Source organism: Channa argus, chromosome 6 (assembly GCF_033026475.1).
Source record: "Channa argus isolate prfri chromosome 6, Channa argus male v1.0, whole genome shotgun sequence".
Classification (NCBI taxonomy): Eukaryota; Metazoa; Chordata; class Actinopteri; order Anabantiformes; family Channidae; genus Channa; species Channa argus.
The window spans coordinates 28376504-28391761 of NC_090202.1; the positions used below are offsets into that span (position 1 = coordinate 28376504).

The 15258-nt window shown below is 40.8% G+C and overlaps 2 protein-coding genes across 3 annotated transcripts; one reads left to right on the top strand and one right to left on the bottom strand.

The window, feature by feature from the left end:
- The first annotated feature begins 306 nt into the window (after nucleotides 1-306).
- Nucleotides 307-12180, top strand: zgc:162872 (BAR_ACAPs and ArfGap_ACAP domain-containing protein). 2 transcript variants are annotated; one of them, XM_067507302.1, is made up of 22 exons: nucleotides 307-696; nucleotides 778-835; nucleotides 1479-1598; nucleotides 2716-2769; nucleotides 3271-3329; nucleotides 3595-3778; nucleotides 3871-3915; nucleotides 4335-4430; nucleotides 4567-4641; nucleotides 4914-5017; nucleotides 5165-5216; nucleotides 5423-5523; nucleotides 6165-6276; nucleotides 7150-7343; nucleotides 7762-7831; nucleotides 8024-8118; nucleotides 8380-8456; nucleotides 8691-8845; nucleotides 8995-9104; nucleotides 9199-9309; nucleotides 10132-10193; nucleotides 10285-12180. In XM_067507302.1, the coding sequence occupies exons 1-22, from the start codon at nucleotides 644-646 to the stop codon at nucleotides 10455-10457; spliced, it is 2160 nt and encodes a 719-aa protein (XP_067363403.1). In that variant the 5' UTR covers nucleotides 307-643; the 3' UTR covers nucleotides 10458-12180. The 2 variants fall into 2 exon arrangements, with proteins under 2 accessions (XP_067363403.1, XP_067363404.1); XM_067507303.1 differs by lacking the exon at nucleotides 1479-1598.
- A 626-nt stretch (nucleotides 12181-12806) lies between these two features.
- On the bottom strand, nucleotides 12807-15099 carry wdr74 (WD repeat domain 74). The gene is made up of 2 exons (XM_067507305.1): nucleotides 14373-15099; nucleotides 12807-13748 (listed from the first exon to the last, which is right to left on the bottom strand). The coding sequence occupies exons 1-2, from the start codon at nucleotides 14982-14984 to the stop codon at nucleotides 13230-13232; spliced, it is 1131 nt and encodes a 376-aa protein (XP_067363406.1). The 5' UTR covers nucleotides 14985-15099; the 3' UTR covers nucleotides 12807-13229.
- Nucleotides 15100-15258: the final 159 nt, after the last annotated feature.

Sequence of the window (15258 nt, forward strand, 5' to 3'; positions counted from 1 at the left end):
TTTTGGTCTTTGGCCAATGACAGAGTGCTGTTTAATGAGCCAAAGAGAAGTAAACCTTGGGAAGAAACTAACTTTTTAGTAATAGAAATAATGGTAATATTAGTAATAGTTATTAAGTTATGAGCGTGGTTTTTCAGTGGTCTTAGATCACTTGAGATCTTTATGGATCAAATAATTGTATTTTGTAACATCAGTGGTTTTAACCTATCCGCGAGCCGCCATTTTAAAAGTTGCAGTACCACCCCGGGCCACTGAGGGGTCGCTGTTTCCCCGCTGTCTGGATGCGAGCCAACCATCCCGGATCTCTATAGGAACTTAGCGGTTGGTTAGCAACAGGCAGCGGCTGCAGGATGTGCGGACGGACAGCTGTTATTCAAAAAGCTCCACAAACTCCGCTCTATTAACACTTTGTCCAAACTGCAGCAACATGCCTGACAGGCAGGATAGAGTACACGGTGCTTGATACATCGGTCTGTGAAACTACAGCGGTGTGGGGGGGTTTCCGCTTCATGGACGGAGTTTAAGAAGAGGAGAGAGATGAAGCATCGGGCTAACTTTGAGCTAACACGCTAACCATCAGAATGAGGAGGCATTAAGAAGCTTAATAAACACCTGGACCCAGTGACGGTAACTGTCAGGTAACATGGACGCGCTGCTGGACTTTGAAGAGTGCGTCAAAGACTCACCCGAGTTCAGGTAAATACACCGCAAGTAAACCAGAGGCTGCAAATCGCGCATGTGCAGAAGTGCTAATGATGTGTACTCTGTTTTGTTCAGGCTAAACCTGGATCAGTTTGAGACCGAGGTTTCTCTGCTTGAGACAAAACTGGACAAGGTACAAATACTGCTAATAATACTACTAATATTACTGCAATAATACTAATATTACTAGACTAATACTACAGTTACTATTACTGTCATGGTAAAATATTAGTGACAGGGTTTCTCCCTCGCAGACACAGCTGGACTAAGTACAAATACTACTGATAACACTACTAATGCTACTGTTACTGTTACTGCTGAAAGTAATATTTAAACTTCACAACTGACTCTGCTGCTTCTTACATTTCTACCATTGTTGGCAGCTACTTCTACACCTATTACTGAGTTATGTGGCTGACTACAACAACTGCTACTATTTCTACAACAGTTACTTCAATTACAGCTAGTATTGTCATGTCCCTGCTTTTATTACTACTAATATTACTATTACTGTACATTACTAAAATACTGTGGTTTTAATTGTACACAAACACAAGGACGTACACATTTTCTTCTAATACTATTATTACTAAAGTACTGTTACTTTTACTCTACTACGTAATGTATGAGTACAAGTGTGTGCTGCTAATACTGAGTGTTTCTAACCCGAAAAATATTCCTCACTATAACTGCACTGTTACTGTGCACAGAGGACACCTGGTGCTCACCTGTGCAGAGAGCTCATTGGCCTGTAACGTGTGTCTCTGACCAATCAGGTGATGAAGCTGTGTAGCAAGATGGTGGAGGCGGGGCAAGCATACAATGCAGCCAATCAGCTGTTCCTGAGCGGCCTGGCTGAGCTCTCCACACACCAGAAGAACGACAGCATCATCACTGTATGGACCCGAGGCTAATGCTAATTATAGCAAAGTCATTAAACCATTAGCTGTTAGCGCCACCAGTGCTACTGGGGCTATTTTTTATCACATAACCCAGTATGTGGATGTTGTGGCTGGTCTCACTGATTATTTATTTGATTGTAGTTTTGTGTATGCAGTGTTTCAATAATTGTTGACATATGTTAGTTCTTCAACAAGGTTACAGATTTTTATATCTCGTAAGTACTAGATTTCTCATAATTCATTGTTTTTATTTATCAGAGATAAGATCTTTTTTTTTTTTTACAAAATGTTTCCTAATCATTACAAACTTTTGGGGGTAATTAAGAGATCATTTCTTGTAATAATGAGTAATTATTAAATCTATTTTACATTTACATTTAGTCATTTGTCAGACACTGAAACACTGAATACAAGATTTTCACATTTACATTTCTGGTAAATATTAGATAATTTCTGCTATTTATAAAATTTATTTTGGTAATTATAACAGAGTTAAACCATTAGAATAAAAATCTTTTTTGGTCATTTAAGAACATATACAGTTTCACACACATGCTATAAAACATTTAGTTTCTGCATTTACCTATCTGCCTGGGGGCAGCAGGGGGCTCCCAGGGAACTAGCACACTAGAGTGTCTTGCTCATGGATGTTTCTGGTGGGTGGGCCGGGATTTTGATCTTGGAGACTTCTGCATCACAGCCTGTTGCTTTATGCACTGAACCACGAGGCCGTGATTATTAGTATATAGTATTAGTATGTGAGCTAATGAGATTTAATACATTAAAATTTACTACATTTTGATATTGTTTCTGTTAGTTAACACACTGCACTTCTTAGACAACAGGTTCTTCTGTAAATTGGAACACACTGCATTACTACTGTCACCTTCCAAGCACCAGAACCCAAATTTAAGTTTAGGAACTTGTACCCAAAACTGGGGAAAGACAGAATCCAAATCTGTGGACATCTGTTAGGTTGTTATGTACTACTAGTGGAAAAGGCCCTGCACTAACTTCTAGATGTTTGTCAGACTGGTGGTGGAATGTTTCAGCTTTTTGTTTTCATCTGTAAAAGGTTTCTCTCTGATTTCTGTTTTCTTACCCCTTTCAGAACTGTATGAACCAGTTTAACCAGGGTCTGCAGGAGACGGTCAACTTTCACACTGTAAGCTGTTTTCTATCCCTACACCCAGTTTAAAGGATAACGCTGGCAGCTTTCTTAGTTTTGTTATTGTTAATTAAGAAATCCCATAAATAAGACCAATCTATAACTCTACAAACAACTTGGGCTAACAACAGCACCACTTTCTCAGTTTCTGAAGAGTTGTTCCATGCCTTTCTATTCCATACATTTCCTACAGTCTCATGCAGAAGAGACTTTCAGATGGGAGGGATTTATAGAGGTGTACTTTAGTCTTGTTTGAGTCAGAGTATTGAGTATTAAAATGCAATACAAAGATACCGAGATGTGCTGAGAGATATGCACTAACAGTAATTACCAAAGCCCCGAGCAACTGAAGTACATCGGACTGGTGGTTTTAAACAATTGTTGGCACATGAGGTCACAGTTCTAGTTTAGTTTTTCAGTGCAGGATCTAGCTCGCAGCAGCAGGTGCAATGAAATGACAGTACTGTGTGTGTTGATCGGTCTGTGTTTGGTCCTCAGATGTTGTTTGATCAGACTCAGAGGGCCATCAACCAGCAGCTGACCAACCTCTGTACACAGTAAGTCCAACATAAAAACCGCAGAAAGTACAGGCACAGTCATTTTCGATGAAGGAAAGCTGTGACAGGGTGCACGTGATGCTTGTTATGGAAACATTTGCTTTATGGCTTAAACATAATTGATAAATGCTGAAAAGGGTGGATGGAGTTAATTAAAGCTCTCTGTGTCACCCGTTGTCTTCTTTTACAATCAGCAATAATGTAATGGTTGTAATTATAACCTGGGAGATAATGGAGTGATGGTGATGGTGTTTGTGTCTCTGAGGTTCATCCCCCAGCTGGCGGAGACCAGGAGGGAGTTTGTTCGGATTGGGGAGGATCTGGAAATGGCTGCGGCAAAAAATGCTCAGGTGTCTCGGCACAAAGGCAGTGACGCGGAGCGAGCGAGTCACCTGCTGCTCGCCACACGGAAATGCTACCAACACTTTGCCTTGGACTACTGTCTGCAGGTTTACAAAGACATATTTATTTATTATTTATTATTACATATTTTAATGTAAATAATTGAAATATTCTGTCTTTTTATTTATTTCTTTTTCAGCTCAACACCTTCAAGACTCAGCAAAAGATTGACATCTTAAACTCAGTAGGTGCAACTGCTGTTGCAAAAAGAGTTGTTGTTCAAAGGAGCAGTTTGATATTTTAGAACTATACTTTGGGTTTTTTGTTTATTTTTTGTGAGAGGTTTAAAAGAATATGAATTTCATTGTCATGTATTTGGAGATGCTTAGGCTTAGCCTAGCTTAACGTACATTTTGGAAGCTGAAAGTAGCTGCTAACTTGACTTTGTGAATCTTTCAAAGATAATGGTTATTTAAAAGCAACAAAAGGTTAAATTAATTAACCCACCAAGGACCAACCTGGTGCTGGTCTCGAGTCTGGAAATATTTGAGAGGGTTGCGTCCAGCATAAAACCTCATGCCAAATCAACGTGCAGAACATGTTCCGCTGTGGCGAATCCTGAAGGGACAATCTGTTGATGTGTGTGTCTCTGTCTGTCGCCAGGTGTTTTCCTTCGTCCACGCTCAGTTCACCTTCTTTCACCAAGGCTTCGACCTTCTCAGAGACCTGGAGCCCACCATGAAGACCATGGCAGCAAATGTCTGAACCTCTGAGCTCTTTCTGCTGTTATTAGATTTTCTGAAATATCTTTGTAACAGTGTTAATAAATCAGGTCGTAGTTTCTGCTGCACTTTGTCATAACCTTACTGTCTGCTTGTTCTTATCTGGTCCTCAGTTGTCGCAGCTCTCAGCAGAATGTGCAGTTAAAAGAAAAGAGCTGGAGAACAAACACCTGTTGGTCCAGCAGAGAGTAAGTACTTCTCAGCTGTTTATTATCCACATCACATCAATCAGTTCACTTGTTTGTCCAGATCTCTATGCATCTGCTACCATGGATTCAGGATGATAAAAGTAGAAACATGCCCCAGTAAAGTGTAAAAGAAAAATCTAACTCTGCTACTTAGGAACTATTTTTAGCCTAAGTATGTTTTATAAAGCACGACCCCTGTTCTGTAGTAGCTATACATAGAACGATGGTTTGAATAACATTTTGGGGTCACAAACTCTGTTTGTACTTTGTAGGATGCTTCAGGTGAGCCAATGGTCAACACGTGTCCTCCCAGTGAAGACATCATCCAGGGTTACTTGTTCAAACGCTCCAGGAGGAAATCCAAAACCTGGAAAAGGTACAGAGACAAGTCTGCTGGTTTCTACTGGAGGAGAGCAGCTTAGGGTTTTTTAGGGTTGTGTCTTATCATATTGTCACAATAATGCTGCCAAAAAGTGTCAAATAAAAATGTCCTATTAATATTTGATATTTACACTGGTTTCAGATGCTGGTTTTCCATCAGAAACAACCAGCTTATTTACAGAAAGTCACACAAGGTAAAACTGAACATTGAATTAAAGTTGATTAAACGTTATATTTGACTCTAAATGTTCTATTTGTATCTTTGTGATATGATTTAATAACAGATGATAATAAAGTTAGGCATCTCTGGTCTGCATTTTAGCAGCTAGCTGTTGTTCTTTTGGTGCTAAAAGAGCAGATTGTGATTGAAAAGTGTTGTTACTGTGTGTTCATGTCGCAGGAAGATGCCATGGTTCTGTTTGAAGATCTCAGACTGTGTGCCGTCAAATCTCTGGAGCACATGGACCGACGTTTCTGCTTTGAGCTTCTCTCCGTCCAGAAGTGAGACCATCGCACAAATACAGCATACAACTAGGGATTTAATATTTAAGCAGTTTTCTTTATTGGTTCATTGTTAATAAAAACCTAGTGGCTAAAAACTCCTTTTAGCCACTTTTGTCGTGTGGGGCCACAAAAACACAGATAAAAATGGATTTAAAGAGCAGATTAAGTCAGCACCAAGTTACTTGAGTTATAAACTAAACACAACACAATCCAACACTCACCTTTTTCTTGGAGGACAAAAACTATATAAAACTAACCAATAATGTTATGGCATAAACATAAAACAGCTCAGCAGACTGGTTTTACTGGTTTATAAAAACCACAAACATAACCTACATAATGCACCGTTTCTTTTCTCAGAGAATGACGACATTTGCGATCAATTAACTATTTCCCCGTTGCTCTACTATGAATGTAGACTGTGTATTAAATGTTTAAATATCAAACAGCAGCTCAGATCAGATGTCAGTAACAAATCCACAGGACGAATAAAATGTTATCAGTGTGATGTCACTGCACCTTGGTTTTATAATCAGTAAATCCCATGTACAGTCTTATGATAACATGCTACTCCATCTGTTTGTACTTTCTGACTCCCCTAATCTGAAATGTCCCCTCACCTCAATTTTTTGTTTCAGGTGCTGTGCTTTGCAGGCCGACTCGGAGCAGTTGAAGCAGGCCTGGCTCAGTGCTCTGCAGGGCAGCATTGATCTGGCTTACAGAGAGAGAACCGACACTGCGCTCACACAGGCAGGTTCACCTCTAATCATATCTGTTAGGTATTAAGATGAGACTTAAGTGATTCCATATAGGGATAAATCAGATATGAGACGAGGTAAGAAAAACTAAATTATATTCTGGTTTAATATAACAGACAGTGGTGAGATCAGCTTTTGGTTTAAAATCTTTTTCTTGTACCTGTGCGAGAGAAATTGAGCTTTCGTTTCCACTCATATTCATCACCTTCCTGAATTCAGAGCCAAAACCAAAAAAACTCCAGTAGTTTAAAAAGAAACAAATGTTCAACTGGATGAAATGCCTTGGTAAAGTCCACAAGTACAATAAAACCATCATCTTCAATTATAATCTAATGAATCAAGAATTAATCAAATGTTGATACAAGTAAATAATTTATAATCCACATTCAAAATTGTTATGGGTTTTGGCAATCCAGAAATTATGCCTTGTATCATAATTGAAACTAAATTATTGTTCTCAATACATTCTTTCATGGTATTAAACCACAGTTCTTTAATACACATGCACACACATGAAATGTGCTTTACATGGAATTATGCTGCCTTTGCATCAACAGTTCAGGTTCCCAGTCACCACAGTCACCACAACTAACTCCTATAGAGCATCGTTGTGGTGGTGGAGACTCACATCATGATGGTGCAGCTGACAAATCTGCATGATGATACTATATATGCAAATGATTTATGATTTATTCATATCATTATGAGCAATATATTTGACGATCTACACACTATACAGTACTTATATTAACCAATTACAACTCCGTGTCCATCTGTTATTGTTCACTACACACATATGGCTTTAACACTTCATAGATGTGTTCGGGCGTTAACTTGCATTTTTGTCATCATACCCTGTGCTCAGCCTAAAGAAGCCTCCCCTCTTGTGTGTGGTGGGGACAGCTCACCAGGCCCTCTACCACACAGACCACCAGCCTTGGGTGTGGCCTTGAGGGGCCCTGGGAACCAGCAGTGCTGTGACTGTGGGGAGGAGGAACCTCGCTGGGCCTCCATCAACCTGGGAGTCACCATGTGCATCGAGTGCTCCGGCATACACAGGTGAGAACAGCCAAAGATGATGCTCATGCCAATCCACCCAGGGTGTCAGGATGCCAAAGGTACCAGGTATCCAGCCTAGCTCACAATCCTTTAGAAGTGATCACTTCTGCTGCTGCACCAGAGCTGTTCTGTGAACCTGTGTTTTTCAAAGATGCCACCTCTTCACAGTAAGAAAGATATGGAGAATATTTTTACTAAAACATATAAGTTACAGAGTGAGCAACCTTTCTGTCCTGGTGCAGCCTTCTTTTGCAGTTTAGATCGTCAAACTGTGTCGTCTAAAACATTGACTTTCTCTCTGCCTTTGTCTGCTTGTAATTCCTGTACTTTATTGTATTTAAGCAAAGACTCAACATACTTTGTAGGTTTTTCTTACTTTGCTGCTTTACTTAATAATGTGACATTATCATGTTTTCAGGAGTCTAGGTGTTCACCTGTCTAAGGTGCGATCTCTCACTCTGGATTCATGGGAGGCTGAACAGCTGAAGGTAACAAAAATGAGTCAGTGTAAATAAAAGCATGTAATATGAGCTGCTGGTATCAGCAGGGGCACTGCTGTCTCAATTGGGTCTGGACTTTCATGCAATCACATTCCGTAGCTACAGGAGTCTGAATTTGGTTGACAGAGTCTTGTATTGGGTAAAATGCAGTTGACACAAAACTCGTATTTTCTTCTTTAGCTGCTGTGCTTTCTAGGAAATAATGCCATGAACCAAATTTATGAGGCGCGATGTTCAAATGAAGGACGAATCAAACCTAGACCTGACAGCCCACGGTAAGAACCTACATTTGATATTCTTCCAGTGGTTGTGAGTTGTTACTTAAGAATAAATTAGCGAATCACTGGTAAAAATTAATCAGTAGTCATTTTCAAAATGTGCTTAACTCTGGTGGAATTAGAATTCACTGATTTCCTGCTTACTACTAGTATTTTGGTAATAAAAACTGATGAAAGATTAATAATGGCATTAAACATAATACACCCTGATGTGATGCTTCTAGATCGATCAATGTGTTTTTCTTTCCTGCATTTCAGAGCAGAGAAGGAGATGTGGATCAAAGAAAAATATGTGGAGAAGAGATTTGTACAGAACAGCAGCTCAGGTGGAGCTCGTAAGTCACACCTGAATCCTCCTAAGTGTGAAAGAAAATATTTTAGTTTTCATCACAGAAATCCACCGGTGATCGCAGACTGAAATATCTCTATGACTACTGGGTGTAATAAGTTTAAATAAGTTACAGCAGTTTAAACATACGGAGTTTCAGTGCATTTCCATTCTAATGAAACACTTCAGTTTGGATTCCTGACCTGGTTTCAGATGTTTAAAACGTCTCTTTTTGATGCAGAGCATCATAAAGACGACGCAAGGCTGCGTCTGTATCAGGCCACGTTGTCAGGAGACCTGATCACAATGGCAGCAGCGTTGGCTGAAGGGGCTGAGGTCAATGGGATCATTGCAGAAGAGGAGGGACGCACTGCGCTGATTGGAGCTGCTGTTGGGGTGAAATATAACGAGGCCGTATTAATAAAAATAATTAGAATCAAGTAGGGAAGAGGTTTGATTTTTCTTGAGACAACAGAGCTCGATACATACATACAACACATCTGCCATCTGTTTTCAGCGTTTGTATTTGTCTGTGTCGCCTGCAGGGGTCGCTGTTGGCCTGTGAGTTCCTGCTGCAGAACGGAGCAAACGTCAACCACCGAGACCTGAGAGGACGCGGGGCACTGCATGCTGCTGCCACTGCTGGACACACCGGGTACCACACAACATGTAGACGTGTGTTCACATTGTCAGAAATGTCCTCACATGAAACTGGAATAAACATGACTGATTCTCATTTGCTGTTGCAGACAGGTGTGTCTGTTGTTAAAGAGAGGAGCCAATCAGTACGCTGTAGATGAGAATGGACAGGACCCATTGGCCATCGCTGTGGAAACGGCGAACGCTGACATTGTCACACTGTGAGTCCCATTCAAACATATGCAAAATGTTTGTGAATGTGAAAGGTTTTTCATTCAGATGGTTAATTTGTATAATTAGTTTCTGAGAATGAGGCATTCAGGTGCTCATCAGTCTCCATTCAGTACAGAGCTGCAGTCAGGACGTGGTTTGCTTTGCTTTGCGAGATCTGTGTCTGTATTCTATATTCCACAGCTGAGGGGACAATAGTGTCCGGTTTGGGACCTGAGATTTGCATGTCCAGTTTTTTAGATGTGACTCTTGGCTCCATCAGCTTCACCATGCACTGGGGCAGATTGCGGAGGCTGGGGACAGAGTTAGCAACTCAAAAATGTGGACTCTTTCCTTTGGGTTTGGAATGTGATTTCTCTAAGTGAAGATGTTTAGGGTGTTCTTCACTGTGACGGTAAAATAGGGTGTGACAGACTATGTTAGCAGTAATGCAGGTATTATACTGAACTGAAAGCAGACAGCTCTATTTATCACTCGATCTACATTCCAGCCCTCATGGTCACAAGCGCTTCCTAGTGACTGAAAGAATGAAGTTTCCAAAATTAGATATAGAGTATGAAGTTTAGACCCCAGGAAGGAGCTCATAGAGGAGCTGAGGTGGCTTCGGCATCGGATGCTTGGGCTTTTCCCATTGGAGGGTTAACACACTGGAGAGATTCAATCTCTCATCTGGCCAGGTCTCCTCCCTGGGAGGAGCTGGAAAATGTTGCCGGAGAGAATGTTGCCAGGGACACCTGGACTGCCTTGCTGCACCTGCTGCAACGGGGACCGGAAAAGTGGAGGCTATAAGAATATTGTGATTGTTATTTCAGGCTGCGTATGGCCAGGATGAATGAGGAGATGAGAGATTCAGATGGACTCTTTGGAGCAATGGGTGAGTAAGACTTGACTTGAACCAACATTTATCTAAACTTTTATTTAACTATTGACACTTGGTGAGAAATGTGGTGAAATTATGACCTCAGGAGACGATGAGACATTTCAGGACATCTTCCGTGACTTCAGTGACATGGCCTCACACGACCCGGAGAAACTCAGTAGACGGCAGTTCAGCCGGGGAGGAGAGGAGGATGACGATGAGCAGGGAGGAGGAAGAAGAGGAGAAGAAATGGCGAACAGCCGACACAGTGTTAAATAGAGGTCAGAATGAGGCTGTGGACAGATTTTAACATTTAAAGACCCGACTGACAGCTGACGTCTAATATAGTGTCACATTTACTTACATTAACTGTAAGTACATATAATATACTTTATGTACAGTTACTGTGGTTGGATAGTGTTACATGTACTCAAGGTGAGAACGAAAGATAGCAAATTTTAGTTTTCATCATCACATCTGTGGATAATTATTATTTTATTAAGATAATAATTATACAATACCCATCTGATTTAAAACTACTGGTTTTGTCAAAACAGAAATGCATAACTGTTCAGCACTGTCTAGGAAAACTAATGAACTATTAACATTTGAGAAACCATCATATTTCAGTTACGGGAAAAAGTAATGGCACTATTTGCTCTTGAAGAGTCTTTAAAAGCTTCATTTATTAAAAGTCTTACATTTCACTTCCAAGCTCCTCCACATTTCTCTACCATGGGGGTTAAACTCTAGCTGGAAATTTTGTTGAATGTGTTATTTTGACTATTTACTTAAGAAATAACTTATTTGGATAATTCATTGGTTGACTCATTTCTGCTCTGAGTAAACATTGCGTTTAATGCTGCATTCACACACTGAAGACACCTGTTGCACACATTGTTCCAAGGTTAGTTAGTCTTCAAGAAACAGCTAAAACCAGAAGGGGATTAGCTGGTTAGTAGTTGTTAGCATGCTAACAGGCCTAAATAAGAGTTGGAACCTGCTATAAACGCTTGCATGTTCTCGTGCTGACATTAGCATTACACTCGATGCACAGAATGTTACGGCCTATTTTATGTTTGGCATCTGCCAAACCAAGCGAAAAATCCCAGAGTGTCCAGTGCCATGCTGAGGGCCAGCAGTGCTTTCTGTTTGGACATTTACAATTCCACAATGTAAAGGCACTAAATGGCTACAGATAATGTCTGACCCTGTCCTTTAATGTGTAGGTGAAGGTTTGACTGAGCGATGGTTTTCACTTTTTTATATTCCATCTACTGTATTTAGAAACGTATTTAATCTGTAACTGCTGTTACGTGTTATATTCAAGTGTTTTATGTTTCTGAAGGATTTTAACCACTTAACCAACTTATCTGTGAGTTTAAAGCCACAAAACTGTCTGATATACTTAAATGTTTTAAGTTATTTTTATTGTGGACCCTTTTCCTGCTGCTGCTGCTGCATCATTTCAAAAGCAGCCATGTGAGACATTATACAACCTCAATTCAAAAATGTTGGGTCAATTTGTAAAATGTAAATAAAAACAGAATGCAATGATCTGCAAATCTCATCAACCCATATTTTATTCACAATAGAACATAAACATAAACAACGTATCAGATGTTGGAACTGAGAAATTTTATCATTTCATGGAAAATGTTCAAACTTTGTGTTGCTTCCATCAAATTCAAAATAAGCTAATATTTTCCCTGAAATGGTAAAATGTCTGTTTCAACAATGATTCGATGAGACTTGCAAAATATTGCATTGGTTTTATTTATGTTTTACACATCATCCCAACTTTTTTTGTATGAGGGTTGTAAGTCCTCCAAGTTATTTGGAGCCTCAGACCTACTGAAAACTAAATGTCCTGAAGTTTTTTTTTCCTGAGTTCAGAATGAAAAAGCAAGAGGATGATGTGATTACTGCTTCAGGGTGAATTTGTTTTCCAGGCTTTTACTAATGTGATGCTACCGCTTAATAAAACATCTTAATACATGTTGATGAGCCTCTGTTTTGCCTCAGAGTTTGGTTCATTTAATTAAGGAACATAGCAATGGTGGAAAAGTACCTTATTGCTGTATAGGGATCCAAATATTAGGCCACATTTAATGCGTTTACATGCCTGCTTCCTCTGTCTCTGGTCCCAGCTATATGTCGAAGTGTCTCTGGGCAGGACACTGAACCCCTAACAGCCCTTAACTATCCCCAGCTGTGCAGTGCTGGTCCAAGCACAGTAGAAATATGGGAGGGTTGCGAGAGACTTTACATAATAAATCAATAAAGGTGGACTTTCTTTTAGAAAAGAGGCGGCAGCAGCCTGTAACTCTACTCTAATTTATTCTCAGGGATCTGTAGCCATTGGTTACGCACATACACAGTTGAACAAAGCCGATTAGAAACCTGGTTACATGTATATATGGCTGAGAAAGTAACACTTTCTGATCGAACGCTACCTGGAGGAATCAGGTTTCTCTAGTCCCCTGATTTTGGAAATCAGCTTCCAGGGAAAACAGACAGTAAACTCGTTACCTATAGTCGTCGGTATTTGGCATTTTAAAAATTTATTTACTGCTGTGTCAACCATATTTACTTCAATTTAATACAAACTGTTACAAGCCAGAAAGGTCGAGAATCATTGATTTAATCTCTAACTATGTTATACTTCATTAATGTATACTATTTTTTTTATGTCCAATACAAATATGTATATATACACATTTACTGCAGGTACAATATAGGCTCTTTACTAGAGTATACTTTATTCTTTTGTCACTACATTTCAGTATGAATATTGTCCATTTTGATATGGACAATTAAAGGTTGATGATGTAACAAATTCCTGCAGCTGTATTACAGGTAAACTAAGATAAACCTGCAAACTAACAGAAAAGCCATGTCATTGACTTTCGTAGTAAGATGGGTGTGTGTGTTATTTAGAAAATACATTTGTAGACAGATTGAGTTTAGTCTCAGATCAACAAACTGGTGTATATGTCTTCAGGTGGCTTTTAGAAAGAGATTTCTTTCAGTCCAATGGGGAGACGCCCCTCAGTCTTGTCCTTTCTTTCTCTTCTTCTTGCTCTTCTTCTGAGGTTCTTCCTCCTCTTTTGCTTTCCTCTTTTCTACATCTTGCACATGCTCCATGGTGTCCCACAGATCGTCATCTTCCTCTTTTACTTCCTGAGACGCCTGCTCCGCTGCCCCTACTCCTGCCTCAAGGTCCTGGCTGGCCAGCAAGATGCAGTTCAGTCGGGACTTAAGGTAGACTTTATGCTGCAGTTTGCGGTCCTCCAGGCTGTGGATACGGAGGAAGCGGTCCAGGCCGCAGGATGCCACCAGTGGCTGGGAGGGGTGACACTGCAGCCCCCGCACACCCCCTGCCAGCCCTTTCAGGCAGCCACGGACCAAGCCTTTCCTCAGATCCAGCATGGCGATCTGGCCATGGGTGTTTCCCACAACCACCGTGTTACCCGCAGCAGACAGAGACAGAGCAGTGAGAGGGTACTCGCCATATTCGGCTTCCAGGACGGGACGCCGCTGGGGGGAGGATGGATCATACACATGGACCTGACAGAGGAAACAGACAAGTTAAAGCTGCAGGAAGGGATGTTTGGATTTAAATTTAACATTTAAGATTAAAAAAAAACTAGAAAATATCACAAAATTTAAGTACTTGTACTTAAAGTACTTTCCTTTCAAGCCACTTTATACTTGTAACTCCATAACAACTGAGAAGAAAATATTCCTTTTAAATTCTGAATATTTTAATTAAGTCAGAATATTCCTACTTTGTTCTCACAACATTGTCACTTTAAACTAAAGTCACAATGTCTCAACAATATAATTATTTCATATATTTTAAGACACTGGTACACTGGGTCCCTGTCCCAGCATGGGTACAACCGGAGGTTATTGCTGCATCTGGACTGTTTTTTCGGCTTTTATAAGGATGGATTGAAATGCACAGTACCACAACTGAGCTTGAGACTGACAGTTGTTTCTTACCAACGTACTCAGACTATATACTAACAGTGTAATTCTACAATGTGTTACAAACTTAATCCTGTTTTTTTAAACAGCTTTTACTTTGCGCTTAGTTAAGTGAACTTTACATTTTCAGGTGGAGTTTGGCCTTTGAGACCAGAAGATCACGTTGTTTTCTTTAAGTTAAGTAGCACGTTGAAAACACACCTGATGATGACCTGTACATGTGACCACTTTGTCGGAGTCCGGGATGAAGGCCATGTCTCTGACCCAATGCGGTCGCCGTAAATCCAGCCAGTCGTCCCGCAGGTTTTTTGCGAAGAACACTGGTTTCTCGGGTTTCTCCAGGTCCCAGATCTTTAGCCCGTTGTCCTTACCGCCAGTAGCAACTTTTTGCCGGTCTACCGGATTCTGTCGCATCCTACACACGTTCTTACCCGCGTCCAGCTCGGTCACGGGCTCGCTGCTTTCATCCCTCCAGACCCGCAGAGTCCCGCACTCTCCGCAGGTGACTAGAGCGGAGTCGCTGAGCACGGCCAGCCCGGTGAAACAGCCATCTGCGGGATCTCCGCAGCGCCGGGTCTCGGTGAACGCGCCCTTCTCTGTACTGAAGGTTTTCACGGTTCCGTCCACTGATCCAACCAATAATTCGGTCTCCGCCGGGTCCCCCCAACACAAGGCGCGGACCTCTTGGTCGCGGCTCAGGTGGGTCGTGTTGCAGAAGTTGAAGGCTTGTTTATGGTACAGACTTATCCCCTTTAGAATCCCGGTCTCTGAGCCGACCCACACGGAACACAGCCTGCTCCGGTCCTCCATCATGAACCGAAACTGCTCTTAAATAAACTTGGACTTCAGGGTGATCGAGATCCTGGTTCCCAAAACACGCGTTGATCTTCGCAGTATGGAGTGTGTCGCGCGTCGAAGACGTCACTGTTTGAAAAACCTTTATTGATATGGACAAATGTGTAACTGCAGTTTTCTACGAATCTTTATTGTAGTATTTATTGTCATTTATTGATCATATTCCGATTCAATTGTACATGCATTCATTAATAAAAAATAAACATTTTGCTGTATTGTGGGAGTTTAGTAA

What these genes read in the sequence shown, in the direction of transcription:
- wdr74 (XM_067507305.1), bottom strand. Translation starts at nt 14,984, where the DNA reads ATGATGGAGGACCGGAGCAGGCTGTGTTCCGTGTGGGTCGGCTCAGAG. An exon ending in CATGTACAGGTCATCATCAG is followed by an intron (nt 13,749 to 14,372) that starts GTGTGTTTTCAA and finishes TTCCTCTGTCAG; the next exon opens with GTCCATGTGTATGATCCATC.
- zgc:162872 (XM_067507302.1), top strand. Translation starts at nt 644, where the DNA reads ATGGACGCGCTGCTGGACTTTGAAGAGTGCGTCAAAGACTCACCCGAG. An exon ending in ACCTGTTGGTCCAGCAGAGA is followed by an intron (nt 4,642 to 4,913) that starts GTAAGTACTTCT and finishes TGTACTTTGTAG; the next exon opens with GATGCTTCAGGTGAGCCAAT. An exon ending in CAGCAGCTCAGGTGGAGCTC is followed by an intron (nt 8,457 to 8,690) that starts GTAAGTCACACC and finishes TTTTTGATGCAG; the next exon opens with AGCATCATAAAGACGACGCA.